Source organism: Apostichopus japonicus, chromosome 4 (genome assembly GCF_037975245.1).
Source record: "Apostichopus japonicus isolate 1M-3 chromosome 4, ASM3797524v1, whole genome shotgun sequence".
Taxonomy (NCBI): Eukaryota; Metazoa; Echinodermata; class Holothuroidea; order Aspidochirotida; family Stichopodidae; genus Apostichopus; species Apostichopus japonicus.
Genome location: NC_092564.1, coordinates 27,185,001 through 27,212,930, shown reverse-complemented (window position 1 = coordinate 27,212,930; position 27,930 = coordinate 27,185,001). Strand labels below are relative to the sequence as shown.

Sequence of the window (27,930 nt, the reverse complement as noted above, 5' to 3'; positions counted from 1 at the left end):
CCAGATTGGACTTTGTTTGGGGACCCCTGCATATGTCACTGGCTTAAGGATAACAATTTTCCTTACCAGGCAACAATGCTTTTGCCTTGTTGGACAAACTCTCTTTGGGGTTGACCTGGAAGAACATGCTTGGTCAAGATCGCTACTTTCACTATCTTCATCCAGAGTACCTGCAAACCAAAATAAAAGAACCATGTACAATTTAATTAATTGTAAGTATGAAATTAATTCTTTCAACAAGAAATTGATAGATAGATATTGATGGTTTGGCATATAAGAATTTCAGGTATCCTTTGACTCCATATTCAAGAACATCATATTCACTACAAATATTGTATTCTCATAATTAATTTACAACAGTGTGATTTCTTCTGACTAGTAGCCATAATGGTAGACTTACATGGACTGTACTGCATGTTAATCAGTCCATGTACAATATTCAGCCCATAGCCATGTACTGTTGGACACCTCACTAAAGTATGTCATTCAACACATGTGTTGTTTAGAATGATTTAGTACTTAAGCACACTTTTATAACTACCCTTTATTTTTTGCAGTGGCATAGTGAGGGGAGCAAGGGAACTTTCCCCAAGGCACAGGGTATAGGCCTCCCTGCCCCTCGGTGCTGATATTGCTCACTATGCCACTGATCGTACTAGTTTTTGCATGCAAGACATAATCAAAATTTGCAATATATTGAAGAAAATACAGCAATTACAACAAAATGAATGTTGTACATATGACACCCAGCATGTAGCCATCCATGCATGTGCATACTGTAGTAGGACAATTGTCACTGGTCCATCTTATTCCAGGGAGTTCATAAAGTTATGGATTTACCATCAGAGAGAAGACATGTACATGAATAAATAGGAGGTGGTGTACATGTGATTTCCTCTATCTCAAACAATATTTTGTGTCACCTTTACATATAAGTAACATTACCATATGAGTAACATATTTAAAGAGTAACATTAGGATATTCAAAATTTCCAATACCTCAAAATATTGAAATGTTGAAATTATACAGATCAATGAATGGTAAGTAGGACAATCAGCATACAACCATTCACGCATGAGGGTGAGACACTTGTTACTGGTCCATCTTATTTCGGGAAATTATTAGGTAAAGATGATAGACCTGTCTAGCTCCTATTGAGGCACTACACAACCATTGAATGTTTTGTTACATCTTCCATACACTACTTCATATATAGACTGAAGAATTCCTGCTATATATAGAATGAACATAGACTTGTGTGTGTCATGAACACATGTGGCCTCCACTTCTGAATATATATATATATTATAAATAGGAAACATTAGGGGGACATCTTAAATCCATATTCCTTATATGTTAAAGACATACAGCTAAATGAATACTGTAGTAGGTAGGCCATTCAGCAAGCAGCCATGTACTGTAAGACAAAGTTTGTTACTGGTCCATCCTTTGTCAGGGAATTTATAGTTGAGTATGCAAAACGTTTGCCTAGATCACTGTAGCCTATATGTCCATGACCTTTGAATACATATTCCATAAACTACATTCTGTACCCCACAATGTACAATGAACATGGATTTGTGTGTTTGGAGGGGGGGGGGGGGCCTACTAAGTAGGAGAGACCCATTGAAGATGAGTGTACTTGATTTAGGGATTTTCTTGTACACACATTGCTTCCACCGTCTTATGTCAAATTAAACATTTTGTGTCAACTTCAACATAGGCAACATTAGGGGGACATATTCATATATGTTGAAGACATGTACAGCTAAATGAACAGTACAGTTAAGACAAAGTTTGTCATTGGACTAGTGTTCAACCATTATGCATAACAGAAAATCCCGATTACCGATTATTTTTTTCATAATCGTACCGATTCCGATTCCATTTAATTTGAAAATGAGAAAATATCCCGTTTATACGAAATCGGCAATAAAGTTTGTGATAGAAACAATTATTGTTGTGATTTTCCTCTGTTTCCTTTTGCTTCTTGTAATACAAGGCTCTTAAATATCCTTTTGTATGTACCAAGTAACCTCTGGAGTTTCTCGGAAAGAAAAAAAAAGATGCAATAATCGTACCGATTCTGATTCCGATTAGGTTAATCGTTTGAACACGGTGTAATAAAGCCCCTGAGGTACTAAAACTATTTGGTAAACATTAATGCTTTTAGTAAGTTTATATTTGCTTTAAACATTATCAGAAGATGAGTGATAAATCTGCCAAATTATAAAGAATTAAAAAATTTCAAGCCAAACAATAACAATTTGCAAAATGTTTGTATGCTAAAAAAAAAAAAATATCAGACGGACTTTAGAAGAAAAAAAAGCAGCAGAGAAATCTGAGCAATGGTCACATGCTGGAAAGTTCAGGTTGGTTGCTATGCAGAGATAATTTGTAAAATCATCAAATTAACCAAGTTTGAACCGAATAAATTCTCATCTATGACAATGGATATATTTGCAGAGTATATCACAAACATAGTTATTAATTTCTTTTTGTCCTCCAAAGGTGTTGCTATTAAGATCAGTTGTTCATGAATTGAAACATCTTGTAGTCTTCAAATACAGGCAAAATTCCACAATGTATGTGTCAACAACAACAAACAAGAGTCATTAAGCTCAGTACCATGAGCATCAGCCTACATCACACAGTGTGTAGGCTGAAAGGCTTCGTGTATTAAAGATGTTGACGGTGGTATTCATGTATGGAAAATTATGCTGACTTATGCTGACTTTTTGATATCAAGCTATGATTGTTAGTAATGTGTGAAATGAAGGGGAAAAAAAAAAGAAAAAAAAATTGTTTTGTTTCTAGAATGCTTTATATTTTCCTTTTGTCATCAGTTTTTTTGTTTTTTGTTTGTTTGGGTGTTTCGGTATTACCTGAGAATGTTCTAGATTCGGAGATGCTGCGAGCTTAAACTCTGTTGCGGTCTTCACTGAATCCTTAAAAGTCACCTGACTACTGCCAAGCCAACCTGGAGAAAGAGAAGACAAAATTGAACGTTTCGTTATGCAAATTTACTTACCCACAAATACCAAATCTCAATATCATAGAGTGCTGAGTTATAATCCTTCCCCTATGATAGCATCACAACAGGTCTAGTAGGAATAATCAATACCATTAATAAATTACAGATTACTAGAAAAATTTGGCTTCACAAAAAGTATGAGAAAACATATGAAAACATGATATGAAAAACTATATATATAACTATATATAAATATATAATATATATATATATATAAATACATAAATATATAAATATAATATAAATAAATATCAATATAATATAAATATAATATATAAATATATATAATATATAAATATATAATATAACTATAATATATAACTATAAGAAAAGAAAAAGAAAAAAAATTTACATTAATGCTTAATGATAGGGAAATATTTGTTACAAGAAAGAGGTATAAAACAATTCATATAAAATACATGATTTTAATGGTATTGAAATAATAGAATAGTTGCAGTATTTTACCATGTCTAGCTCTGTATGCACATCCAAGGGAGGCCGAGTTTGCAACATCCATTACGTAGAAAGGCGCTTGAAAGACATCGGATAGGATCTGCAAGATGGCTGCATTAGAGGAAGCACCGCCGGTAGCTAGGACCCTGGTATCCTTACCTTGAGAGGAAGGAACAGAACCCAATTAACCTAATTAAGCTGTTGTTTTTATTACTGCTTGCAAGAAATAGGTAGAATTAAGGCGTGCAACTTGAATTGTTTTTCAATGTCAAGAGGAAGGGGAAAATAACACTGTTATTTTTCCACGTGTATTAAATGTTATCTTCGATCAGTAGTTTTAGAGGCTTAACTAGGACAACATAAAATTGTGCAAGCCTAAGTCACTGATACTTTGTGATTAACTTTTTTGCACAGTGTAATTTCCAGGTAGAAATGATATACATGACAAACAGCAAGTGTTGGATCACATTGCTTTCATGGTAAAAGGGTTCTGAAAAATGGTCATTATTCTCCTTGCTGGTGTTTGAGGACTCCATCTCAATAAATCTTTCCAACTTCGAAAATGTGGATGTTTGAAAACAGCTGCTTTTGGCAGTAAGAGGCTGGCCACTAAACTTAAAGTAACTCAGTGGTTTGTCTGTCATGTCTTCAGGGGAAAATAGTTCTTCAAAATTTGCATTTTTGATTCATAATTAGGAATATTCTTCATACATACATGATAAACATTAAATACGTTAATTCTTTGTACTCAAAATTTCTTCAATTTCATCACTCGGTTCCTCAGCTTACAACTTTTACAAGACTGGTACCCAAGCAGGTCAGACTAGACTTGACAAAATTACTTCATAGACTAGACTCGAATCAAGGGTGGAGTCCATGACCAAGCTTATGAATCGTCAACTAATACCATTCCTTACCAATGTGATAACCAAGTTTCTCTGCATGGAGACGCTTTGCTAGAAACTGTCCTTCAATCACAGCTCTTGCTTCTTGTGGATCTGTAAATGACTCGACTCGTTTACCATCGCTTCCTGTTCTCACGACACCAACAGCAGCAGGGGTAATTTCCTGAACGTCAAAGTAAATTCCTGAAAGAAACGATATGGGGATATGTTTGGCTTAATTGCGCTGTCAAGGAACTAGTTTCGAAGGTGATGGTCTTCGAATACTGTCAAAATGAATACTACCAATCTGAACAAAATGTTTGGTTTTTCACAACGAAAGAATTTACAGACGATCATCAACTAAAATGAGAAAACATAGAAAATACAATGCGTATGCATTGGAAAGCCATCGGCATATTTTTAAGTCTCAAGTTGGGAAACTTAATTCACAGAGGCATTCAAACTATGATCACTTCCTTCTAAACTAGTCACAAAGGAAAACAGCAGGGACAGCTTAACCTAGCAGCAATGCAAACACCAAAGTTTAATATAGGACGCTACAAAGCGACCAGCAGTGTAGGGTATGATATATTACAACAAATTTTAAACTTGTTATATGGCCTGTTTTGTTACTATAGCAACAAATATTACTGTCAGCTACAATAATGCATGAGTAAAAGACATCCTAATTATCTCAATTGTCTGTGTGTTGCTATAGCGATAGTCGCTAACATCAGCTGCAGTTATCTGTACCCAAGAGGACAGCATCTACTTGACAGAGGTTCCCCAGGTAAAGTCATCCTTAGTTGGTTATAATATACCTATCATGTAACAACGGAAGTGAACAAGTGGTTGCCAAGTTTGGGAACCATGAATTAGTTACACAGAATATGATGACCAGCTCTCAACAAGAGCAGCTAACTCGTAGCATTTGAGAGGCACGCATGCAGATCTCTGTAGCTGCCATATTGTTACATATTTTGTGCCATGGCCTTGTTTTAATTTTTCGCACTTGATTTTCCGATGATCTTATTCCTTCAAATCTATGATTTAATTTCAACAAAGCTATCCTACTTAAGGTTACTTTCTAAACTTACTTAAGGGGTTTAATTGATGCATATTAAGTCAAAGTTAATCGTTGAAAGTAACACTGTCATTCTTCATGGTAAAGTTTGGATTCTATTCACAGGTATGTCACAAGACTTTCATCCTCTGAAATGCAGAACTTCTCATATAGGTTTCGAGGTGGTTGATTGTATGTGAAATCACTTCTCCCAATATGTCAAAAATATATTGAATAATGCGTCACCGACTTTTATACTCCTGCTGATTAGACGGTCTGTAATAAGAGTTAGACTCTAGCATGATGTACATATTTTACTATCTTAATATCCTATTCCTCGTGTCTGATGTATACAGCTCTGCTGATACAGTTCTTTTAATATATAACTAAGAACTATCCAACCCTATAGTCCACATCCTCACAGATGCAGCTGTTGTTTACACACAAGAAATACTCAGTGGAGCCTAGTGGAGTGTTCATATAAACACTTCAAAACATTTGTTCTCACTTCAAAACGAAGCCATATTCTGGTAATTAGTGCAACCACCTGATCACAATAACACCTGTCTAGGATCTCATAATACACATTAGGGACAAACTTTCATATTTATGCCAGAAAAGGATCATATGACTAGGCTGTGCTTTTCTTTTAGTTTTTCACAGAATTATCTGAGAACTGCAAAATAAAATCTGTGCTTTTATTTTCGTTTTTCAAAGGATTTTCTGAGAACTGTAACATAAAATCAATTTCTAGAATGACTTTTATTGTTTAAGTTGTGGCTCTAATGCAGCATAGTATTTTGGTACCAACTTTTGGAAGGATATGATAGATGTTACCAGAGAAACACAATAACTTCTATGCCAGGTGCAAATCGGCTGTTACAAACATTCTTGTTTTGCAGCCTGCAGTCACAAACCTATATTTCCTTCATTTCCAGGAGGAGCAGAGCGTAATAGCTGATTGAATTTATCCCAAGACCATTCGGCTCTCTCATTCCGTATTCTCTCTCTTGTCAATGAACCATTCTTGTAACTGCAAAGCAAAAAAGAAAAAAATCAACATGAACATGTCTCAAGGAACCCATACTAATATAATTACAAAGAGTGGTTTAATTGTTGAAGGACCACAGATCAAAAGTTCTGTTATGTTTTTTCAAATATCTAATCTGTGATCTTGAGAAAGATATTAAGAAAGATTCCATTCTTCCCAGCATGCATCTATTCTGACAAGATAGACTTTGTTATAAAATATAGTTGCAATATTCACTATAAATTGAAAATAATCACAAAATAACATTCCCATTGTTTAGGTTATCAAGTAAGTCTTTTTTTCATATATATATACATATATATATATATTAAAGAGCTCTTAACATACAATTAACATTATTAAAAAGTGTGATACATCTGGCAAACTCAGAGGGGAGTAAATATAGTCTGTGTTTATCTTTTGTCTCAGAAAAAGGTCACAGTTCACATTGGTAGGCCAAGACAGCAATCCTGAATTCTCAGGGACAATAAAAGTATTTGATTGCAGTTGACCACCCCAGCAACCCATTTGAGCAGTGACCCAGTTAACACGACATGCAACTCTGTCTATTTGAAGCTAAGGATGCACAAATGTAAATACCTAATGATGGTCATAATTAATTCCTCAGATTAGCTCCACAGAACTACTTTCTTTTCATGGCAAAAGTGAAACACTGTTCTAACCTAATGTTTGGCCTGGATTACTTAAGGCAGTAACAACACTGCCCAGAGCAGACTTCTGCTGAGCTCAGGATGGGCTTGTAATAATAAATGCCCCACAGATTTGAGGCTGCGGTCGGTGGGGGAGGGGCAAGAGCCCTATGTCACAAGGAAATATACAGTTATTTCATACAAATATCAAAAGGTAGGTAGAATGAGATGCAAAGCAAAATGAAAGACAATGAACCCAGACATATGCTTGATCCATCTTTAAATGAGTTGTTCGCAACATCACGATAATGCACAGCCATTAATGGGATAAAGCACAATGGGATAAATCACAATGGGATAAAACACACTCTTGGGATAAAAATACATTTGAGGCATTGGCACCCATCTATACAATTTGAATTATTACATAGTATAGGCTGCAGTTATACCATGTACATGGACATATGCATCAGGATTACAAAACTATGTGTCCTTTCAAACCATCCAGGATTTGAACTACTACCTACCACAGAAGTGCCATGTAGGCAACATCATCAACAGGATTGCAAAATATGTGACCTTCCAGGGCTGGTCGAGGAGTCTTCAGCCAGAGAAAAAGGGTATCGCTGGTTCCTAAGCTGACCTGTTAAAGACAAAAACTAAGTATTAACTCAAATATTCCAAAAATATCAAAGTGCATCTATTAGGTTAAGCGAAAAAGTTCTTTTTTCTTTCTAATATGATGCCACCGATGGCCTGGAAACTGCTGCTTTAAGCCCCCAAAAAAGGCAAGCCCTCACACAGAGACCTTCACAGAGAGTGTAAGTCTTAAATGTCATTCAATCCAATTTAGAATTAGATGAAGGTAAAATCTTAAGTCCAATTCCATAAAAGTTCTTGATTCAAGAAAAGATAACCAAAATGTAATAAGTTGTTCCAATTTAGTATTGGAGATTACATGGACCATGTTTCAGCTAGTTCTCCTATCAGTTGAAATTCAATAACATAGCCAAGTATTAAAATGAATCTTTAATAGTTGAAGCCTTATTTTGACGATGAACAACGACACAACTCATAGTGCACAGAGTAAACTGAATTTGGCCAAATTCAGTTTACTCTGTGCACTATTACCTGTGTCACCATTGTTCTCCATGACTATATTTTAACTGACTTCTGTAGAAATAAATAAATAAAAGACCTCTTACGGCTATGTCACCAGCTTGAAGCCTCATGCCAGCAAGTGAACCTGAAGAAAACAGAAACAGAGAACACTTTAATCTACATTACAGGGAAGAATTTATCCGGTGTCTCACCAGAAAATGCTACACAAAACAGTCAAATTGCTATACAATCGCGATACATATGCAGTGCAGAGATGTTCTCTTCTGTAGCAGATTTTTTTACACAAGAACCAAAGTATTATACTTGATGAAAAGATTGAGAGATTGCAAAACTGTTACACAAGATTTGAACAAATATATAAATTATAACCTATTTTATATCATTTAATCATAAATCAGTGAGTGTTGTCAACTAGAGGTGTCATATGATCATATTTTATCTGTATAATTTAATCACTACCTAAGTAAAAACTTTAATGAAGTAATACATGTCATTCTTTTGGTTAGCACTCTCGTAAGAGGCTGGAGATGTAACCAGTTACTAATCGTTGTACATTTCTTGAAATGTTATTTTGCAAGATAGAACACCACAGGGCTTGGTACTATACAAGCCACAAGCAAGAGGCTAGCTTGATTATTACAGACCTTGCTTGTATTGATGGTCACTTTCCTTACTATTTTCATTATCAATCTCAAACACCTGTTATTATTACACACCCCTGCCCTATTTGAAAACAGAAGGAATAATCAATCATTATTAAGCCCTTCTTGAAATGATTTCTGGCTTACAAGCACCACACTAAACTGCCTCACCTGGATTATCTCCAGTAAAAGTGATAACTTGGCAATCCGGCGAAAAACCATAGCGATCCACAAAATAGCTGGATATGGATCCCTGAAAGGGAAAACAAAATATGAAATTATAACAAAGGGACGTAACAATCCAATGTATTTAGGTGACATGATGAGGCTGTGCCTTAATTAATGCAAACAATAAATCTACATGACAATACTCATGCAAATGTAAGCCTGGAGTGTGAATATGAAGACACAGGACACTTGGGAAATATAGCAGAAACGTATTTATGACTTAAACCTCTGGCAGAACATAGAACTGTCAACGAGGCTAAAAGTCAAACAAAATACAGAAGTAGATGCCGAGGGCTTGAGGAGTAACAACAAAAGGAACCAAAAAAAGTGACACGCTAACTAAACTACACAATTGAAGAAATGTGATAGTAAGATATTGAAAATACTATGCAAAGTAAATCATGAATATTCATAAATGAAACTGTATCAAACATAGCGTGTGCAAAGGTAAACTTGACACTACAAGACCGTAACAGTTTACTAGTCAATTATGTTACGTTAAGAAATATTAACATTTAAATAAATTTAAATAATAACATTTTAATAATAATAATTATAAATAATAATAAATAATGATAAATAATAATAAATAATAATAATAATCATAATCATAATCATAATAATAATAATAATAAAAGACTATTAGAGGATGGGAGGCATAATTGCAAAGAGTTTTTAAGGAGAAAACTGTATATTTTTACTGTTGATGGATACAATTAGGTTTAATAGACCATGTTGTGGAATATGTTTACTGTAAACACCCTGATTAATCAATGATTTGTAAATATTAATATCTCAAGATGGAGGAATACCGAGAATTTTGCCTTACTAAATTATTTGACGATGAAACTGGTTGTCCAAGTCTTTCAGCAAGTCTTGGTCCACAGGCATCCAAGGCTTTCTGAGACCACATTCTGGTATTGATGTCTAAGAGATTCATACCAGACCCTGAAAAACAAAGGAAATACTCTCTGCTCTAAGTCATTTATTATGAAGTCAATTGGTTTTGAATGTCTCGAAAAAATATTACTTAGTTGTCAGTAGTTGAATGGAATACAATGGTTTAGTGAGGTCAAGATTTTAGAAATTTAGAAATTTTTTAGATTTTAGTTCTTAAACAAAATGGAAAACTTGATTCGCGAAACAAATATCTATTCTCTCAAGTTAGAACATCTACAAGGAGGAAGAGGAGTTAATGCTTAATTCTGTTAAAAGTCAACGATATATCAGTAATGAATTGCTTGTTAAGAATATTACAACACATGGAACAATTAAACTGAAATCAGGGCAATCAAGAAACCTCTAAAAAACAATAAAACAAAAGGGCTTTGTTCTCAAAATAGAATGCAAAATTTTGAAATGTCTTTCCACCCTTTGGCCATATCGTTTAGTTAAGTTGAGATATTCTTATCTATATTTTCATATTATTAAATTAACAGCATCTGAATATATATATACATGTTAACACACTAACCATCACTGTAGTCAATTGATGCTACTCTCCCTATGAACAGAGACGCTGCAAAACTGCTAACCAAGGAGATGCGCTGTAAACCAAACATAAAGGAATGGAATTGGTACATGGATGATTTAAATTAGGAGTTAATTCAGGTACTGTGTCAAAAATAGAATGCCCAGTAATCTTTTATAATCTTTTGTGCTGTGCTGTTCCACACATTAGGCATTGCTGGTGTGCTTTAATGTGTGATATTTTATTCAGCATCAATATATAAATATCAATATATATATACATATACACATATATAAACACATATATACACACATATATGGTCATTTTCACAATCAGTGGTGTAACTTTCAATATTGGCACTTATTGCTTTGTAACTCAGTGACCAAATACCAGAATTCTTAGATTTTTTGCCATTTGACCATCCTAAATGAAGTCTACCTTGGGTAGCTTAACAAACTTTCTCGGTTTCTTCAGGTGGATTTGGTGGCCATAAATATGCTTAAAATATGCTAGTTCAGCCATACACTTTCAACTACACTGTTTTTGTCAAAGCCTGTACTTTTTGGTGGAAGGTATTTTCCAGTTCTTATTTGGTTGATATTATCAACAAGTGTCCAAACTAAAATGCAATTGTGTTCCCCAGGTTTCCTTCCCTTCCCTTCTCCAAGGACCGGTGGCTAGATTTTGTCGTTTCGGAGGTGACATTTTCCGTTAACAATTGGTACCTAAGTTTGACTGCAACTAAGTTCTAATTAAGCAGTGTAAATTTTGTTAAGTATGGTTGCATTATTACAATAACTAATGTGTCAAATATCTGGGCCCTAAAATATTTTTCATTTGCAAATTTTAAAAGAATTGTGTAAATTTCAAATTTAATGTTAACTTTTCCGTTAACTTTTCCGTCATCTCCGAAACAAAGCATTCTTCAGCCCAAGATTTATGTAAACAATAGTATAGCTATTTTAAACTTATTAAAATATACCACACCCCCTAACGTAATATTTGAGTAAAATTTGTGACAACATGACCAGTCGTTTTAATTTCTGGGAGATTCTTAACTTTCCATTAACATGCGTCACCTCCGAAACATCTTGTCACCTCCGAAACAGGTTAGTTGGAAATTTTATCTCTACTTATCCAATAAACATCTTCCTTGGCTAAAAATAATATAACAGTAATTCTGTAGGGGTGTAGCAACCAGTATGATAATATCTCTTAAAAGGTCCTTTATTAATTGGGTCAATCCATGCCAAATCAACAGATTTTTGGGTCGATTCCACGTCGACCCTCTCAGAATCGCCTGAAATTGATATGGTGTCTTGCCACATGTTTCAAAGGATGAAATTGGGCAAAAAAACTTTTGAAAAGTTTTTGGTTGCTAGGATATGGCCACACCTAGCAACCAAATCCAGATTGCATTTTGAGAGCCCTAAATTTATGTCAAGTTTGGAGGCATCTTTTGCATAAAGTATTTTATGTCTGATATTGCAAATATTATGGAAGACATGTGACCAGCTTTCGAATTTAGCTAATTTTGAGGACATTTTACAGTCTCAATTTTTCGTATTAAAATGGCAAAAAGTGAGATAGCCTCAGATAGGGGCCTTTTCTGGCCCTACTTTGAGTGTGCTCTATATTCACAAGCAATGGCATGTTTGAGTTTTAATTTGCATAGGATCCTTGTCCAGTGGTAGTTGTACGGGAAAAGTGCCCAAAAAATGTTGAGCGGGTCGTAACTTTTACGAACATCGCCCTCAAACTTAAAAAATCTCACTTCTGGCCCTAATTGGGGCTTTTTCTTTAAATACCATTTTTCAGGAGTGTATTGACTCTATTTTTAAAAACTCAAGTCAAAAAGTTGTGTATTTTGTGTTATCTACTCAAATTCACGACTCGAAAATTGTGAAAATCACGTAGTTCATATGTATGAAAATGCCTGCACAAGCCGATTTGAGTAATTCAAATGACAACAACTTCTTAGCATTAGCATACAGGTGCTTAATAATTAAGAGGGTGGTTCACTAGCATAAGGACTACCAATAAACTGCATTTTCAGGGTCACATGCTCAACGATGCCTGTGAACAGCGTCCTCAAACATCACATTTTAACAACATTTTGGGCTATTTTGGGCATTTCAAGGTCAAAATTTGGTCACAATTTTTTGTTTTCAATACTAAACTAGTAAGACATGTATAGTTATGATGCAAAGAATGAGCTTTGGGCAACTTGGATTGGATATTAGCCCTCTGTGAGGAGACATTATTTAGGGTGTTTGACGTGGCCTTATCTTTTTTTTAAAAAGTTTAAAGTTAAAATTAAGAAAAACAATCCTTGATTTCCAATAAATTTTCAGTTAACATGGAAATATCTGTAATAGTTTTAAAAACTTTCTGCCAAATCCTTTTCATTTTTAAGTAAAATAAATGATTTAAGCATTTTAAAGTTTACTTGAATCAGAGTACTGTTTTTTTAACACTGTGTAAATATGATTGCTTAAAAATATAAAGTTTCCTAGAGTCATACATTCACCGAAAAATTACACCCATAAACATGTAGGTTTAAACTCCAAAAAGTTGAAGTTACAAAAATTTGAACCCTTTAACATGTGATGTTAGTAAAAATTTCAATATATATGGTGTTAGAAATTTTGGCCCTGAGTGTATAAAAGTTACACCACTGATTGTGAAAATGACCATATACATGCACGCATACAGGGGGATAGGAGCTTGGGGGGGGACTGGGGGCATGTGCCTCCCAACTATTTTTCAAAATAGCAAATGTGCCCTACTGGCAAATAAAATGTGCCCTTTGATGAAGAACTGTCTTTTGGATATCTTAAGCCTTTGTTAATTTAAAAAAAAATTAAATTATTATGTGCACCAAAATTGTATTGATAGCATACTAACACATCACATACAGTATATTTAAGTGATTTGGCCAGTGTGTATCGGTTTATAGCATAACGAGTGGTGGTTGTGGAATGGGAAAGTGCCCCTCTGATGTTGTGCCCCCCCCCACTTTTTGGAAGCTTCCTACCCCCTGCACCCACACATACTTATACATGAATACACAAACACATACACACACACACACACACACGCCATCACCATCACATAGATTCCTTCGGCCTTTGGCAAGGAATCAATAAATTGTTAAAATATCCTACCTGTAGTGAAGGATTTGTGTAATCTCTTCAATTGGTTTTCCCCAAGACTCTGTATCAGATTCCATATCACTTTCACAGTCCTCCTCATATGGATCAACTGGAACAAAAAAAATTATAAATGCTATGAATGATATCTGTTGCAGAATTAGGCATAAACCCAAGAGGTAATTGAATTGCCACTGGTAGTAGTTTTACTTAAGTGTAAACTTTTTTGGCAAACAGGTATTGAAAAATCCCAATCTGCTCTTCTCTAGCTATGGTGGTTAGCACAATATAGCTATCTCTAGTTGATCTTAGAATCATATGAGCAATTCTTCAGCATCAATTTAAGATACAGTACGGTACTTTACTGAGTATTTGCTAGTGTGACTACAACTATGACTTGAGCAGAAGGAAAAGAAACAGGTCTATGCAGTCATGCTTGTGTGTATGGATGTATATGTGTATATGTAAGTGACATGCATGTGATGCCACTTGTAAACATAATAACTTGATACTTAAGGCAAACTTCAGTAGAGCTCATACTAGTTAGGTAGAATACCTTTTGTGAGTACATGGTCCCTATTGCTTTTGGTTGAGGTCAAAGTTCATCTGAGGTAAAAAACTGTTAACCTTTAATCATCGTAATTTGAGACAAACTTCAATTAAATTCATGCTTGTTATGTAGATTATTCACAGTGAGTACATGGTCCCTATTGTTTTTCTCAAAGGTCAACAGATGTCAAACACTGACAACCTTGTAAAAACCTTATCTTGACAAGACACACTTCAATTGAGCTCATACTTAGTATGTGTATTCTTTCGAGTGTTTATATGACCCATATTGTTTTATATGGAGGTTAACAGAGGTCAAACATAGAAACCTTGTAAACAATATATATCTTAATGAGGTAAAATTCAATTGAGCTTATACAGTACTTGGTGGGTAGGTTACCCATAGTGAGAAGGTAGGTAGGTTTTCTTCTGTGCCAGATGGCTCATAAGGTTGGTGCTTAAACCTGGTTTCCATGATGCAAGTAAAATCAGAGTGAAACACTCCCCTAATCCGTCAATCAGTTGCTTACTAACCCCTAGCCGAAGCTAGCGCCCATTTTAGAGATGGGTGGACTGAAGCAAATGGAGTAAAGTGTCTTGCACAAGGATTCAACGTATTGACTATGCCACCTGTGGGACTCAGACTCACAACCTGTGTGTTAAATGCAAAAGGCACTAAGCCACCATGACCCATAGTGAGTGAATTATTTCTATTAGTTTTTTCGGCAGTCAAAGGTCATGTGTGGTCAACAGAGGTCCAGCAATGTGTGGGACTGTGTGCGTGCCATAATGCAAAAGTGGACCTTTTCCAGATTGGACTTTGTTTGGGGACCCCTGCATATGTCACTGGCTTAAGGATAACAATTTTCCTTACCAGGCAACAATGCTTTTTGCCTTGTTGGACAAACTCTCTTTGGGGTTGACCTGGAAGAACATGCTTGGTCAAGATCGCTACTTTCACTATCTTCATCCAAGGTACCTGCAAACCAAAATAAAAGAACCATGTACAATTTAATTAATTGTAAGTATGAAATTAATTCTTTCAACAAGAAATTGATAGATAGATATTGATGGTTTGACATATAAGAATTTCAGGTATCCTTTGACTCCATATTCAAGAACATCATATTCACTACAAATATTGTATTCTCATAATTAATTTACAACAGTGTGATTTCTTCTGACTAGTAGCCGTAATGGTAGACTTACATGGACTGTACTGATGTTAATCCGCAGTCCATGTACAATATTCAGCCCATAGCCATGTACTGTTGGACACCTCACTAAAGTATGTCATTCAACACATGTGTTGTTTAGAATGATTTAGTACTTAAGCACACTTTTATAACTATCCCTTTATTTTTTGCAGTGGCATAGTGAGGGGAGCAAGGGAACTTTCCCCAAGGCACAGGGTATAGGCCCCCCCTGCCCCTCGGTGCTGATAATGCTCACTATGCCAATGATCGTACTTGGAGTTTTTGCATGCAAGACATAATCAAAATTTGCAATATATTGAAGAAAATACAGCAATTACAACAAAATGAATGTTGTACATATGACACCCAGCATGTAGCCATCTATGCGTGTGCATACTGTAGTAGGACACTTGTCACTGGTCCATCTTATTCCAGGGAGTTCATAAAGTTATGGATTTACCATCAGAGAGAAGACATGTACATGAATAAATATGAGGTGGTGTACATGTGATTTCCTCTATCTCAAACAATATTTTGTGTCACCTTTACATATAAGTAACATTACCATATGAGTAACATATTTAATGAGTAACATTAGGATATTCAAAATTTCCAATACCTCAAAATATTGAAATGCTGAAATTATACAGATCAATGAATGGTAAGTAGGACAATCAGCATACAACCATTCACGCATGAGGGTGAGACACTTGTTACTGGTCCATCTTATTTCGGGAAATTATTAGGTAAAGATGATAAACCTGTCTAGCTCCTATTGAGGCTCTACACAACCATTGAATGTTTTGTTACATCTTCCATACACTACTTCATATATAGACTGAAGAATTCCTGCTATATATAGAATGAACATAGACTTGTGTGTGTGATGAACACATGTGGCCTCCACTTCTGAATATATATATATTATAAATAGGAAACATTAGGGGGACATCTTAAATCCATATTCCTTATCATGAACACATGTGGCCTCCACTTCTGAATATATATATATTATAAATAGGAAACATTAGGGGGACATCTTAAATCCATATTCCTTATATGTTAAAGACATACAGCTAAATGAATACTGTAGTAGGTAGGCCATTCAGCAAGCAGCCATGTACTGTAAGACAAAGTTTGTTACTGGTCCATCTTTTGTCAGGGAATTTATAGTTGAGTATGCAAAACGTTTGCCTAGATCACTGTAGCCTATATGTCCATGACCTTTGAATACATATTCCATATACTACATTCTGTATCCCACAATGTACAATGAACATGGATTTGTGTGTTTGAAGGGGGGGGGGGGCTACTAAGTAGGAGAGACCGATTGAAGACGAGTGTACTTGATTTAGGGATTTTCTTGTACACACATTGCTTCCACCGTCTTATGTCAAATTAAACATTTTGTGTCAACTTCAACATAGGCAACATTAGGGGGACATATTCATATATGTTGAAGACATGTACAGCTAAATGAACAGTACAGTTAAGACAAAGTTTGTCATTGGACTAGTGTTCAACCATTATGCATAACAGAAAATACCGATTACCGATTATTTTTTTCATAATCGTACCGATTCCGATTCCATTTAATTTGAAAATGAGAAAATATCCCTTTTATACGAAATCGGCAATAAAGTTTGTGATAGAAACAATTATTGTTGTGATTTTCCTCTGTTTCCTTTTGCTTCTTGTAATACAAGGCTCTTAGATATCCTTTTGTATGTACCAAGTAACCTCTGGAGTTTCTCGGAAAGAAAAAAAAAGATGCAATAATCGTACCGATTCCGATTCCGATTAGGTTAATCGTTTGAACACTACATTGGACCATTTTATTTCAGGGAATGTATAGTTGAGGATGATAAATATTGGCCTAGCTGGCTCTCACTGTAGCCCTTCATGACCTTCGAATACATATTCCATACTATATACCTCACAATGTGCAATGGACATGGATTTGTGTGTGTGGAGGGAGAGGGGGCTACTAGGTAGGAAAGACCCATTGAAGACATGGGAACATGTTTTAAGGATTGCCATGAACACTATATGTGGCTTTAATGTCTTACAGGCCTATCAAATTAAATATTTTGTGTCAACTTACACATAGGCAACATTAGGGGACATATATTCATATGTTGAAGACGTGCTATTAGCCACTGTGCCCCTGCTTATCTTGAACCCTAGTCCATCTTATTTCAAGGAATTTATAGTTGAAGTTGCTAAACATTTGCCTAGCTCACTGTATCCCTACATGACCTTTGGATAAATATTCCATACTACTTAGCTCACAGTGTCCAATGGGCATATAAGTGCAGGGGGGGGGGGGGGGTACTAAGTAGGATAGACCTGCATTGGAATCATGTGTAACTAGGCTATACCAAAATTCAAGCGTTAAAATGCCTCAGAACTCAATTTTTTTTTTAAGTAAATATTATATGTACTTGCCCAATGTTAAATGAATGGTGGTTATGACATTCAGCACACAGCCAAGTCCAGTAACACAAAGTTTGTCACTGGACCTGTATTGGGGTACACTTCAATCCAAACATCACAAAAGACATTTTTTGTATATTTACGCAGTTGTCAAACTCATTATCAATCACTACATGAAATATCAAACCTTTCTTACCTGTCAAGGTTTTGTGTGTTGTTTCAGGAGATGACTACTGTCACAGGAGCTTGTTTCAGATTCTGTAAAATTTTCACAACTTTCCTCATCTTGTGGAACTGAAAGATATGTGCAAAAGGTCATGAAGAATTTGTAGCTACAGAGTATACAGTTCATAATTATTTAAGAATGAAACAGATCCAACAGTAAGCTAATGGGGTCTTACTTTACCAAGTGCTGTAACGTTAGCTAGGCGTTTTGGACTAGTCACTGACTATAACTGTGTGTTATGGTTTATCAAAGGTGGAAGCTGTTTAACCGATCGTCAGCCAAATACCCAGAATTTGTAGCAAAGTACTGTACCTGTAATATATATTGTCATATTTTCCGAGAGTATTTTTAACTCATAGAGACAGATATTTTGACTATTTATTTCTTCAATGTTGTTTACATTTTAGACTGTTGAACAGTGGCTTAATAAATTGGACAGATCATTAAATGTTTTGTTTAGTGTATTTTCAATAAAACTACTGTTTTTTTGCGTGCTTTGGGCGCTGTTATTAGACCTCCTAATCAAAGGTTTATTCTATACTAATGAGGTTATATTAATTGTTGCGGTTGGATTAACTAAATCCTTTTGTCTCGATGATTTGTGTTTCAAGGGTTTTAAGTTTTGTTCTGCTTGAACCTTTTATTTATTTACCATTTTATTAAATAATTACTATACATAATAATTTATGTTTTATGGTGTTGCTTCATATTTCTTATTTGTGTCGATGGCCACCAATACTAATGAATGGGTGATCGTGATCTGGTAAATAAGTGAAGTTCCTTATCTGACCGAAATTCGGGTAAATATCCACAACGTTTACTAAAACCTCCACAACACAGTCACTGCTGTTTGCACGATTCTTACCCACTTTTACTAGTTTTAACAATAATTTTTTTCTTACTTAACTGTGTGTAGCACATCTTCATCATGGACAATATATTGTGATTATATTTTAAAAATGAATTCAGTGATAAAAGACAACAAATTTTGCCAAAACTTTACACACACAATACGACAGGACAGACTTCTAAGTAACCATGCTGTTACCAGGACATTTGTACCCAAACCGCAGTATCAGCTAGTGAAAACAAACGATAGATACATTCACTAAGTACTATGGTCTAGCTTGATCGCCAGAGCTAAAATACTCTTATTCAGAAGTTTAAACTTCAAGTTTTCAAATAATTGTGTAGTTGTTATTTGCTACTAAACACTAATCGTTTAAGTCCAGAAACCTTTTTTTTACTTAGCTAGAGCCATTATCTGTATGTTATCTACACTATTCAAGAGTAGAACAACACATTGACTTAAACATGATGCAGCTCAGATTTGCGACCCTTATAACGTCTCAGACCAAGATAAAATAGAAAAAATTCAAAGGAAGGCAGCACATTTTGTAACTTGTGATTTCCGTAGGCAATCCAGCGTCACTGAGATCTTAAAGACTTTGAAATGGGAACCCCTCATAGAAAGACAGAAAAGGGCCAGACTCATGCTTTTTTATCAAATTATAAATAGCCTAGTTGCAGTCCCAAACGAGACTAATTCCTTCTTGAAACCAGGGAGACGTGACAGCTATACTCAAATTCCTTGCTTTTCATTATAGTTTCTATCCTAGGACTATTAAAGTCTGGAATACGCAATCCTTGGCCAATAAGGAGAGCCATATTCTTTGAGGTGCTTAAAACTAGATTCCCCACGTATGGTTGTTAGTGTTACTAGCACTGCTGCCCTGAGTAACAACATCCTCGTTGTGATACCCGAGAGGGGTTTTAACAAGTACGTAACAGAAACAGAAATACACTGTAGATTGGTGTGTGCTCACCGGCAAAAATCTGGTGACTGCCGAAAAGTGACTTCAGCCTGCGCTGCCCATAGACGTTAACTCGAATTAGGCAAGTCTGATGTAATTCACATATACACCTTAGGCCTAGCCTAATTGTGCATCGTTTTATTGTACATCAACCATGGACTCTAGTGTGGAGGTTTGCGAAAAGTTCCCATTTTCATGCAGAAGAGGTTATAGTGCTTACACAGGTTAAATCTCTGACCAAGGTGGCTAAATCCTGACTAGTCCAAAATCACAACGTTGCACCACGGTGCACACACACAGAAATATTTTCTGAGTTCTCCGTATGCATTGATTTTGCACAGGAATGAGATCTCAAAATAAAATATAGTTCGTTATATACAGTAGATACAGTCAACCATCTCCGTGAGGCGTTGCAAATGTTCAAAGCCCCCAGTACCAAGCCCCCCACGGTATGGTACTCATACTTCATGAACACCTACTGTAGCTTGTACATACGAAATTTGGGTCAGGACTTAGTTTGGGTCAAATCCCTATTTTCCTTGGCGCACAGGGCCCGAATCACATGCCAGATATGCCAATTTTGTTTTTGACTTATAAAAAAAATGAAACAGCTCCCATTGACTTTGTGTTAGCTCTGTGGGTGGGGTGTTGCAAATGTTCAAAGCCCCCAGTCCCAAGCTCCCCACGGTATGGTACTCATACTTCATGAACACCTAGCTGGTACATACGAAATTTGGGTCAGGACTTAGTTTGGGTCAATTCCCTATTTTCATTGGCGAACAGGGCCCGAATCACATGCCAGATATGCCAATTTTGTTTTTATCTACAGATGTCTGTACTAAGTAATAATGTAGCATGACAATGTTACCTTTTTGGTCATTGGAAAAGAGTAGACTTTGGAACACATATCATCAGTCACTAACATAGCAAATATCTTTAACTTTAAGGCTCGCGCAAAACGAAACGTTAATCTGACCTAGTTTCGAAAGAGGTGTAACAAAAGTGTTAGACACCATCGTCAACCCAGAAAATACGCACACAGCTTGCTACTGTACCTTTGGTAATTAGACACTAGTGTACAGTCAGTACATACAGCTGTGGTCAATACCTACAGCACAGTGTACAAACGATGCAGCGATGGACATATCTCAGGTCCAGCTAAAGATAACAAGGTATCACTTTCATTACTGTGTTCATTTTGTAGCTCAACAAGCAGAAAATTTCACTTGCAAGCAACAGAAAGTTCCCTTTTTTAGAGGGGCGAGTCTTCAATGCCTTTAATTGCCAAAATCTGATGATTAAATCAAAAGATATTTTCATCTCATATAGATACTACTAGACTGGATAAGAGGAGCTTAATTAGGCGTTAGGTGAGACATTTCTTCAGGTATTTAGGCTTCATTTTGTTTCCTTTAATACTGATGCTACAACAAAAATTGGGGGTTGGGGGCGGGGGGGGGGCAGAGTAAGACTCAAAACTTATTATAGATTCAGAATCAATTTACCCCCTTGAGTATTTAAGTTGCAGAAAAGGCAGCTTTTCATCAATGGTCTATATACTTCTCATGCTTTACTTATATCTAATGATTGCTGTGTAATGAGATCCCTTTTGCGAATATGATTTGAGGTAATTCTAAAAAATAAGTATGTGGAAGCTTGGGGTATAGGAGCACAAGGCCTAGTTTTTACTAAGACAATGGTCTCCATACAGGAGAGCAGTGGCAAAATTGTGTTCCACGTCATAGATTATTTTGTCAATCTGGTTATATGTGAAATTTAAAGGTCTTGTTCATATGAAATCTTGAACAATAAAAATTGTAATCTTTGCAGGCATGCTGGCATGTGTACATGGGTGTGTTTATGTGGTCATGCTTAGCAGCTTGTAAACATAATATCTCAATAATGGAAACTTTGACAGTCCCCATGTTTGATATGTAGGTGGGCTACATTGAATAAAAGAACCTGATTGTCTTTAAAGATCAAGGTTTGGGGTCAAAGGATTTAAGGAAATCCTTGTAAAAGCAATATCTCAAGAAGAAAAGCCTTCAGAGATTACAGGTTACCTGTGCTGATGTATTACACTGTTGTACTAAATAGAAGACTAAGACCGTTTTGGACATCAATGACTCTTTGTAAATGTCTTTGTCTTTGTAAATATTCTTAATGCCACATCTCTTCCTCAATGCTTTTTGCTATATAATACTTAAATCAAGTGTGTTGTTCATCCTGGCTATAACTTTTTATAACATTGAAACCACAATGCAGTTTTGCATTCTGGTTATACATCTTTCTTAGGACTGTTGTATATATTCCTGTTTCACATGCTGTTTATGATGTTTAATTAAAGGTTCACCTTTATTGGTATCTTCAATTCCTGTGTCTCTTATCTGTGACAGTGTCGGATTCTGTAATTTTAAATTGTCCAAGAAAGCATGGAAAACGATATTCATAGAAATTTGAAAATATAATAACCTGGTTCTGTTTTTATATGCATACTTCTACTGCATGTTTCAAAGGATTTGGTACTCACGTCACCCTAAGTGCATTTTGCACATTACATTGTTTTCAAGCACTAAGTATGACAAACTATAAAGTGTTATGCTCTCAGTACACTTGGTAAAGCATTTTCCTCCTATTACATGTAGGTCATCATTCAAACACTTGATATGAAATAATGTACTGAGTGTTCGCTATATATGCAGTGCAAATGTCCCTTTACCAAAAGACCCTGTTTAATAAAAAGAAATTGCTCTGCTGTGAATGGAACCCTAATTATAAACCTATTAGCTTAAACCTATAATCCGAAACCAAAATGTCTCCGCCTTGAAGCAGCCAAACAGGCACCATGAACAGCTTCGGCACTGCAATGCAACATCAAACAAACAGTCAAAGCATTGTAGAAGAAAATATGTCAGTAAGACATCTCAAATTCTAGCAGGCCTATGTAGTTTTTCACAAAGGTAGTATGCTATTTTAATATTCTACAGCTCAGTTATTTTCTGTAGTGTTTCACACCAAGATAGCAGTCCAAACACTAGGTTGAACTGGCTTTGCCCACCATGGTTATTCACACACTTGATATTTCATTCTGGGTGTCACTTACCACATCAAAGACACAGTGGTTCAAACACTTGGTACAAAACACTGAGTGTTTCGTGTACCATCTTAACCAGACAGTAGGGTTGAGGCTAGTGTAAAGGTGTTTCGGCAACGCAGCTAGTTGAGACTAGTTTGGGGGTGTTTCGACAACGCCAGCTAGTTGAGACTAGTTTCAAGGTGTTTCGACAACAAAACTTGGTATTGCTTTCTGAGGGTTCCACTGAGATTAGTGTCAAGGTGTTTCGACAACACAGCTAGTTGAGGCTAGTGTCAAGGTGTTTCGACAACAAGACTAATTGGTATTGCATTCTGAGGGTTTCACTGAGATTAGTGTCAAGGTGTTTCAACAACGCAGCTAGTTGAGACTAGTTTCAGGGTGTTTAGACAACAAAACTTGATGCATTCTGAGGGTTCCACTGAGAAAATATCAAGGTGTTTCGACAACACAGCTAGTTGAGGCTAGTGTCAAGGTGTTTCAACAACAAGACTTGGTATTGCATTCTGAGGGTTTCACTGAGATATGTGTCAAGGTGTTTCAACAACGCAGCTACTGTAGTTGAGGCTAGTTTCAAGGTGTTTTGACAACACCAGCTAGTTGAGACTAGTTTCAAGGTGTTTCGACAACAAAACTTGGTATTGCATTCTGAGGGTTCCACTGAGATATGTGTCAAGGTGTTTCGACAACACAGCTAGTTGAGGCTAGTTTCAAGGTGTTTCGACAACACAGCTAGTTGAGGCTAGTTTCAAGGTGTTTCAACAACAAGACTTGGTATTGCATTCTGAGGGTTTCACTGAGATATGTGTCAAGGTGTTTCAACAACGCAGCTACTGTAGTTGAGGCTAGTTTCAAGGTGTTTTGACAACACCAGCTAGTTGAGACTAGTTTCAAGGTGTTTCGACAACAAAACTTGGTATTGCATTCTGAGGGTTCCACTGAGATATGTGTCAAGGTGTTTCGACAACACAGCTAGTTGAGGCTAGTTTCAAGGTGTTTCGACAACAAGACTTGGTATTGCATTCTGAGGGTTTCACTGAGATTAGTGTCAAGGTGTTTCGACAACGCAGCTACTGTAGTTGAGGCTAGTTTCAAGGTGTTTTGACAACACCAGCTAGTTGAGACTAGTTTCAAGGTGTTTCGACAACAAAACTTGGTATTGCATTCTGAGGGTTCCACTGAGATATGTGTCAAGGTGTTTCGACAACACAGCTAGTTGAGGCTAGTGTCAAGGTGTTTCGATTACAAGGCTTGGTATTGCATTCTGAGGGTTTCACTGAGATTAGTGTCAAGGTGTTTTGACAACGCAGCTAGTAGCCTAGTTGAGACTAGTTTCAAGGTGTTTCCAAAACAAAACTTGGTATTGCTTTCTGAGGGTTCCACTGTGATTAGTGTCAAGGTGTTTCGACAACACAGAGCTCTAGTTGAGGCTAGTTTCAAGGTGTTTCGACAACACAGCTAGTTGAGGCTAGTGTCAAGGTGTTTCAACAACAAGACTTGGTATTGCATTCTGAGGGTTTCACTGAGAATAGTGTCAAGGTGTTTTGACAACGCAGCTAGTTGAGGCTAGTTTCAAGGTGTTTCAACAACAAGACTTGGTATTGCATTCTGAGGGTTTCACTGAGATTAGTGTCAAGGTGTTTCGACAACACAGCTAGTTGAGGCTAGTGTCAAGGTGTTTCAACAACAAGACTTGGTATTGCATTCTGAGGGTTTCACTGAGATATGTGTCAAGGTGTTTCAACAACGCAGCTACTGTAGTTGAGGCTAGTTTCAAGGTGTTTTGACAACACCAGCTAGTTGAGACTAGTTTCAAGGTGTTTCGACAACAAAACTTGGTATTGCATTCTGAGGGTTCCACTGAGATATGTGTCAAGGTGTTTCGACAACACAGCTAGTTGAGGCTAGTTTCAAGGTGTTTCGACAACACAGCTAGTTGAGGCTAGTTTCAAGGTGTTTCAACAACAAGACTTGGTATTGCATTCTGAGGGTTTCACTGAGAATAGTGTCAAGGTGTTTCAACAACGCAGCTACTGTAGTTGAGGCTAGTTTCAAGGTGTTTTGACAACACCAGCTAGTTGAGACTAGTTTCAAGGTGTTTCGACAACAAAACTTGGTATTGCATTCTGAGGGTTCCACTGAGATATGTGTCAAGGTGTTTCGACAACACAGCTAGTTGAGGCTAGTTTCAAGGTGTTTCGACAACAAGACTTGGTATTGCATTCTGAGGGTTTCACTGAGATTAGTGTCAAGGTGTTTCGACAACGCAGCTACTGTAGTTGAGGCTAGTTTCAAGGTGTTTTGACAACACCAGCTAGTTGAGACTAGTTTCAAGGTGTTTCGACAACAAAACTTGGTATTGCATTCTGAGGGTTCCACTGAGATATGTGTCAAGGTGTTTCGACAACACAGCTAGTTGAGGCTAGTGTCAAGGTGTTTCGATTACAAGGCTTGGTATTGCATTCTGAGGGTTTCACTGAGATTAGTGTCAAGGTGTTTCGACAACACAGCTATAGTTTAGGCTAGTGTCAAGGTGTTTCAACAACAAGACTTGGTATTGCATTCTGAGGGTTTCACTGAGATATGTGTCAAGGTGTTTCAACAACGCAGCTACTGTAGTTGAGGCTAGTTTCAAGGTGTTTTGACAACACCAGCTAGTTGAGACTAGTTTCAAGGTGTTTCGACAACAAAACTTGGTATTGCATTCTGAGGGTTCCACTGAGATATGTGTCAAGGTGTTTCGACAACACAGCTAGTTGAGGCTAGTTTCAAGGTGTTTCGACAACAAGACTTGGTATTGCATTCTGAGGGTTTCACTGAGATTAGTGTCAAGGTGTTTCGACAACGCAGCTACTGTAGTTGAGGCTAGTTTCAAGGTGTTTTGACAACACCAGCTAGTTGAGACTAGTTTCAAGGTGTTTCGACAACAAAACTTGGTATTGCATTCTGAGGGTTCCACTGAGATATGTGTCAAGGTGTTTCGACAACACAGCTAGTTGAGGCTAGTGTCAAGGTGTTTCGATTACAAGGCTTGGTATTGCATTCTGAGGGTTTCACTGAGATTAGTGTCAAGGTGTTTTGACAACGCAGCTAGTAGCCTAGTTGAGACTAGTTTCAAGGTGTTTCCAAAACAAAACTTGGTATTGCTTTCTGAGGGTTCCACTGTGATTAGTGTCAAGGTGTTTCGACAACACAGAGCTCTAGTTGAGGCTAGTTTCAAGGTGTTTCGACAACACAGCTAGTTGAGGCTAGTGTCAAGGTGTTTCAACAACAAGACTTGGTATTGCATTCTGAGGGTTTCACTGAGATATGTGTCAAGGTGTTTCAACAACGCAGCTACTGTAGTTGAGGCTAGTTTCAAGGTGTTTTGACAACACCAGCTAGTTGAGACTAGTTTCAAGGTGTTTCGACAACAAAACTTGGTATTGCATTCTGAGGGTTCCACTGAGATATGTGTCAAGGTGTTTCGACAACACAGCTAGTTGAGGCTAGTTTCAAGGTGTTTCGACAACACAGCTAGTTGAGGCTAGTTTCAAGGTGTTTCAACAACAAGACTTGGTATTGCATTCTGAGGGTTTCACTGAGAATAGTGTCAAGGTGTTTCAACAACGCAGCTACTGTAGTTGAGGCTAGTTTCAAGGTGTTTTGACAACACCAGCTAGTTGAGACTAGTTTCAAGGTGTTTCGACAACAAAACTTGGTATTGCATTCTGAGGGTTCCACTGAGATATGTGTCAAGGTGTTTCGACAACACAGCTAGTTGAGGCTAGTTTCAAGGTGTTTCGACAACAAGACTTGGTATTGCATTCTGAGGGTTTCACTGAGATTAGTGTCAAGGTGTTTCGACAACGCAGCTACTGTAGTTGAGGCTAGTTTCAAGGTGTTTTGACAACACCAGCTAGTTGAGACTAGTTTCAAGGTGTTTCGACAACAAAACTTGGTATTGCATTCTGAGGGTTCCACTGAGATATGTGTCAAGGTGTTTCGACAACACAGCTAGTTGAGGCTAGTGTCAAGGTGTTTCGATTACAAGGCTTGGTATTGCATTCTGAGGGTTTCACTGAGATTAGTGTCAAGGTGTTTTGACAACGCAGCTAGTAGCCTAGTTGAGACTAGTTTCAAGGTGTTTCCAAAACAAAACTTGGTATTGCTTTCTGAGGGTTCCACTGTGATTAGTGTCAAGGTGTTTCGACAACACAGAGCTCTAGTTGAGGCTAGTGTCAAGGTGTTTCGACAACAAAACTTGGTATTGCATTCTGAGGGTTTCACTGAGATTAGTGTCAAGGTGTTTCGACAACACAGCTAGTTGAGGCTAGTTTCAAGGTGTTTCGACAACAAAACTTGGTATTGCATTCTGAGGGTTTCACTGAGAATAGTGTCAAGGTGTTTCGACAACACAGCTATAGTTTAGGCTAGTGTCAAGGTGTTTCGACAACAAAACTTGGTATTGCATTCTGAGGGTTTCACTGAGATTAGTGTCAAGGTGTTTCAACAACGCAGCTATACAGTAGTTGAGGCTAGTTTCAAGGTGTTTCGACAACAAAACTTGGTATTGCATTCTGAGGGTTTCACTTACTGTACCAGGACAAAGTGATTCAAACACTTGGAATGCCATGCAGGGTGTTTCAATTACGACATCACAGACACAGTGATTCAAACACCTGTTACAGCAAACTGAGTGTTTCGTGTACCAACTTTACCTAGGGCCTAGATCTGAGGGTTTCGCTTACCTTAGTGATGCAAACAGTTAGTACCGCAAACTCAGTGTTTCGTTTCCATCATTTCTTGACTTGATTTTATGCATTTCGATTTAACAATGCTCTAAAAGTACTAACAACTTCATCTCTATCCCCAACACATCCCAAAACTCCATAATACGATCAGCG

At 36.8% G+C, this 27,930-nt stretch overlaps 2 protein-coding genes across 4 annotated transcripts in view; one reads left to right on the top strand and one right to left on the bottom strand.

Moving 5' to 3' along the window:
* Window positions 1-206: 206 nt before the first annotated feature.
* On the bottom strand, window positions 207-27,930 carry LOC139967008 (xylulose kinase-like). 3 transcript variants are annotated; one of them, XM_071970603.1, is made up of 13 exons: window positions 20,171-20,385; window positions 18,107-18,204; window positions 15,153-15,257; window positions 13,745-13,841; window positions 10,581-10,653; window positions 9,936-10,054; window positions 9,050-9,131; window positions 8,321-8,361; window positions 7,643-7,758; window positions 6,353-6,468; window positions 4,406-4,576; window positions 3,501-3,647; window positions 207-2,981 (listed from the first exon to the last, which is right to left on the bottom strand). In XM_071970603.1, the coding sequence occupies exons 6-13, from the start codon at window positions 10,044-10,046 to the stop codon at window positions 2,815-2,817; spliced, it is 951 nt and encodes a 316-aa protein (XP_071826704.1). In that variant the 5' UTR covers window positions 10,047-10,054; window positions 10,581-10,653; window positions 13,745-13,841; window positions 15,153-15,257; window positions 18,107-18,204; window positions 20,171-20,385; the 3' UTR covers window positions 207-2,814. The 3 variants fall into 3 exon arrangements, with proteins under 3 accessions (XP_071826704.1, XP_071826703.1, XP_071826702.1); XM_071970602.1 differs by lacking the exon at window positions 20,171-20,385 and adding an exon at window positions 19,963-20,149; XM_071970601.1 differs by lacking the exon at window positions 20,171-20,385 and adding an exon at window positions 27,775-27,930 and having other exon boundaries at window positions 2,800-2,981.
* LOC139967005 (uncharacterized) overlaps window positions 15,266-27,930 on the top strand; it is a 28,239-nt gene continuing 15,574 nt past the window's right edge. Inside the window, exon 1 of the mRNA XM_071970591.1 lies at window positions 15,266-15,299. Within this exon, the coding sequence (XP_071826692.1) occupies window positions 15,281-15,299 (19 nt within the window). The 5' untranslated portion in view covers window positions 15,266-15,280. The remainder of the gene's footprint in view (window positions 15,300-27,930) is intronic.

Bases quoted from the DNA above. Each gene is read 5' to 3' on its own strand.
- LOC139967008 (XM_071970601.1), bottom strand. From the start codon at position 10,046: ATGAATCTCTTAGACATCAATACCAGAATGTGGTCTCAGAAAGCCTTG. The intron at 6,469-7,642 runs GTAGGTAGTAGT...TTTGCTTTGCAG, and splicing joins GCCTACATGGCACTTCTGTG to TTACAAGAATGGTTCATTGA. The intron at 2,982-3,500 runs GTAAAATACTGC...CTCTTTCTCCAG, and splicing joins TGCATACAGAGCTAGACATG to GTTGGCTTGGCAGTAGTCAG.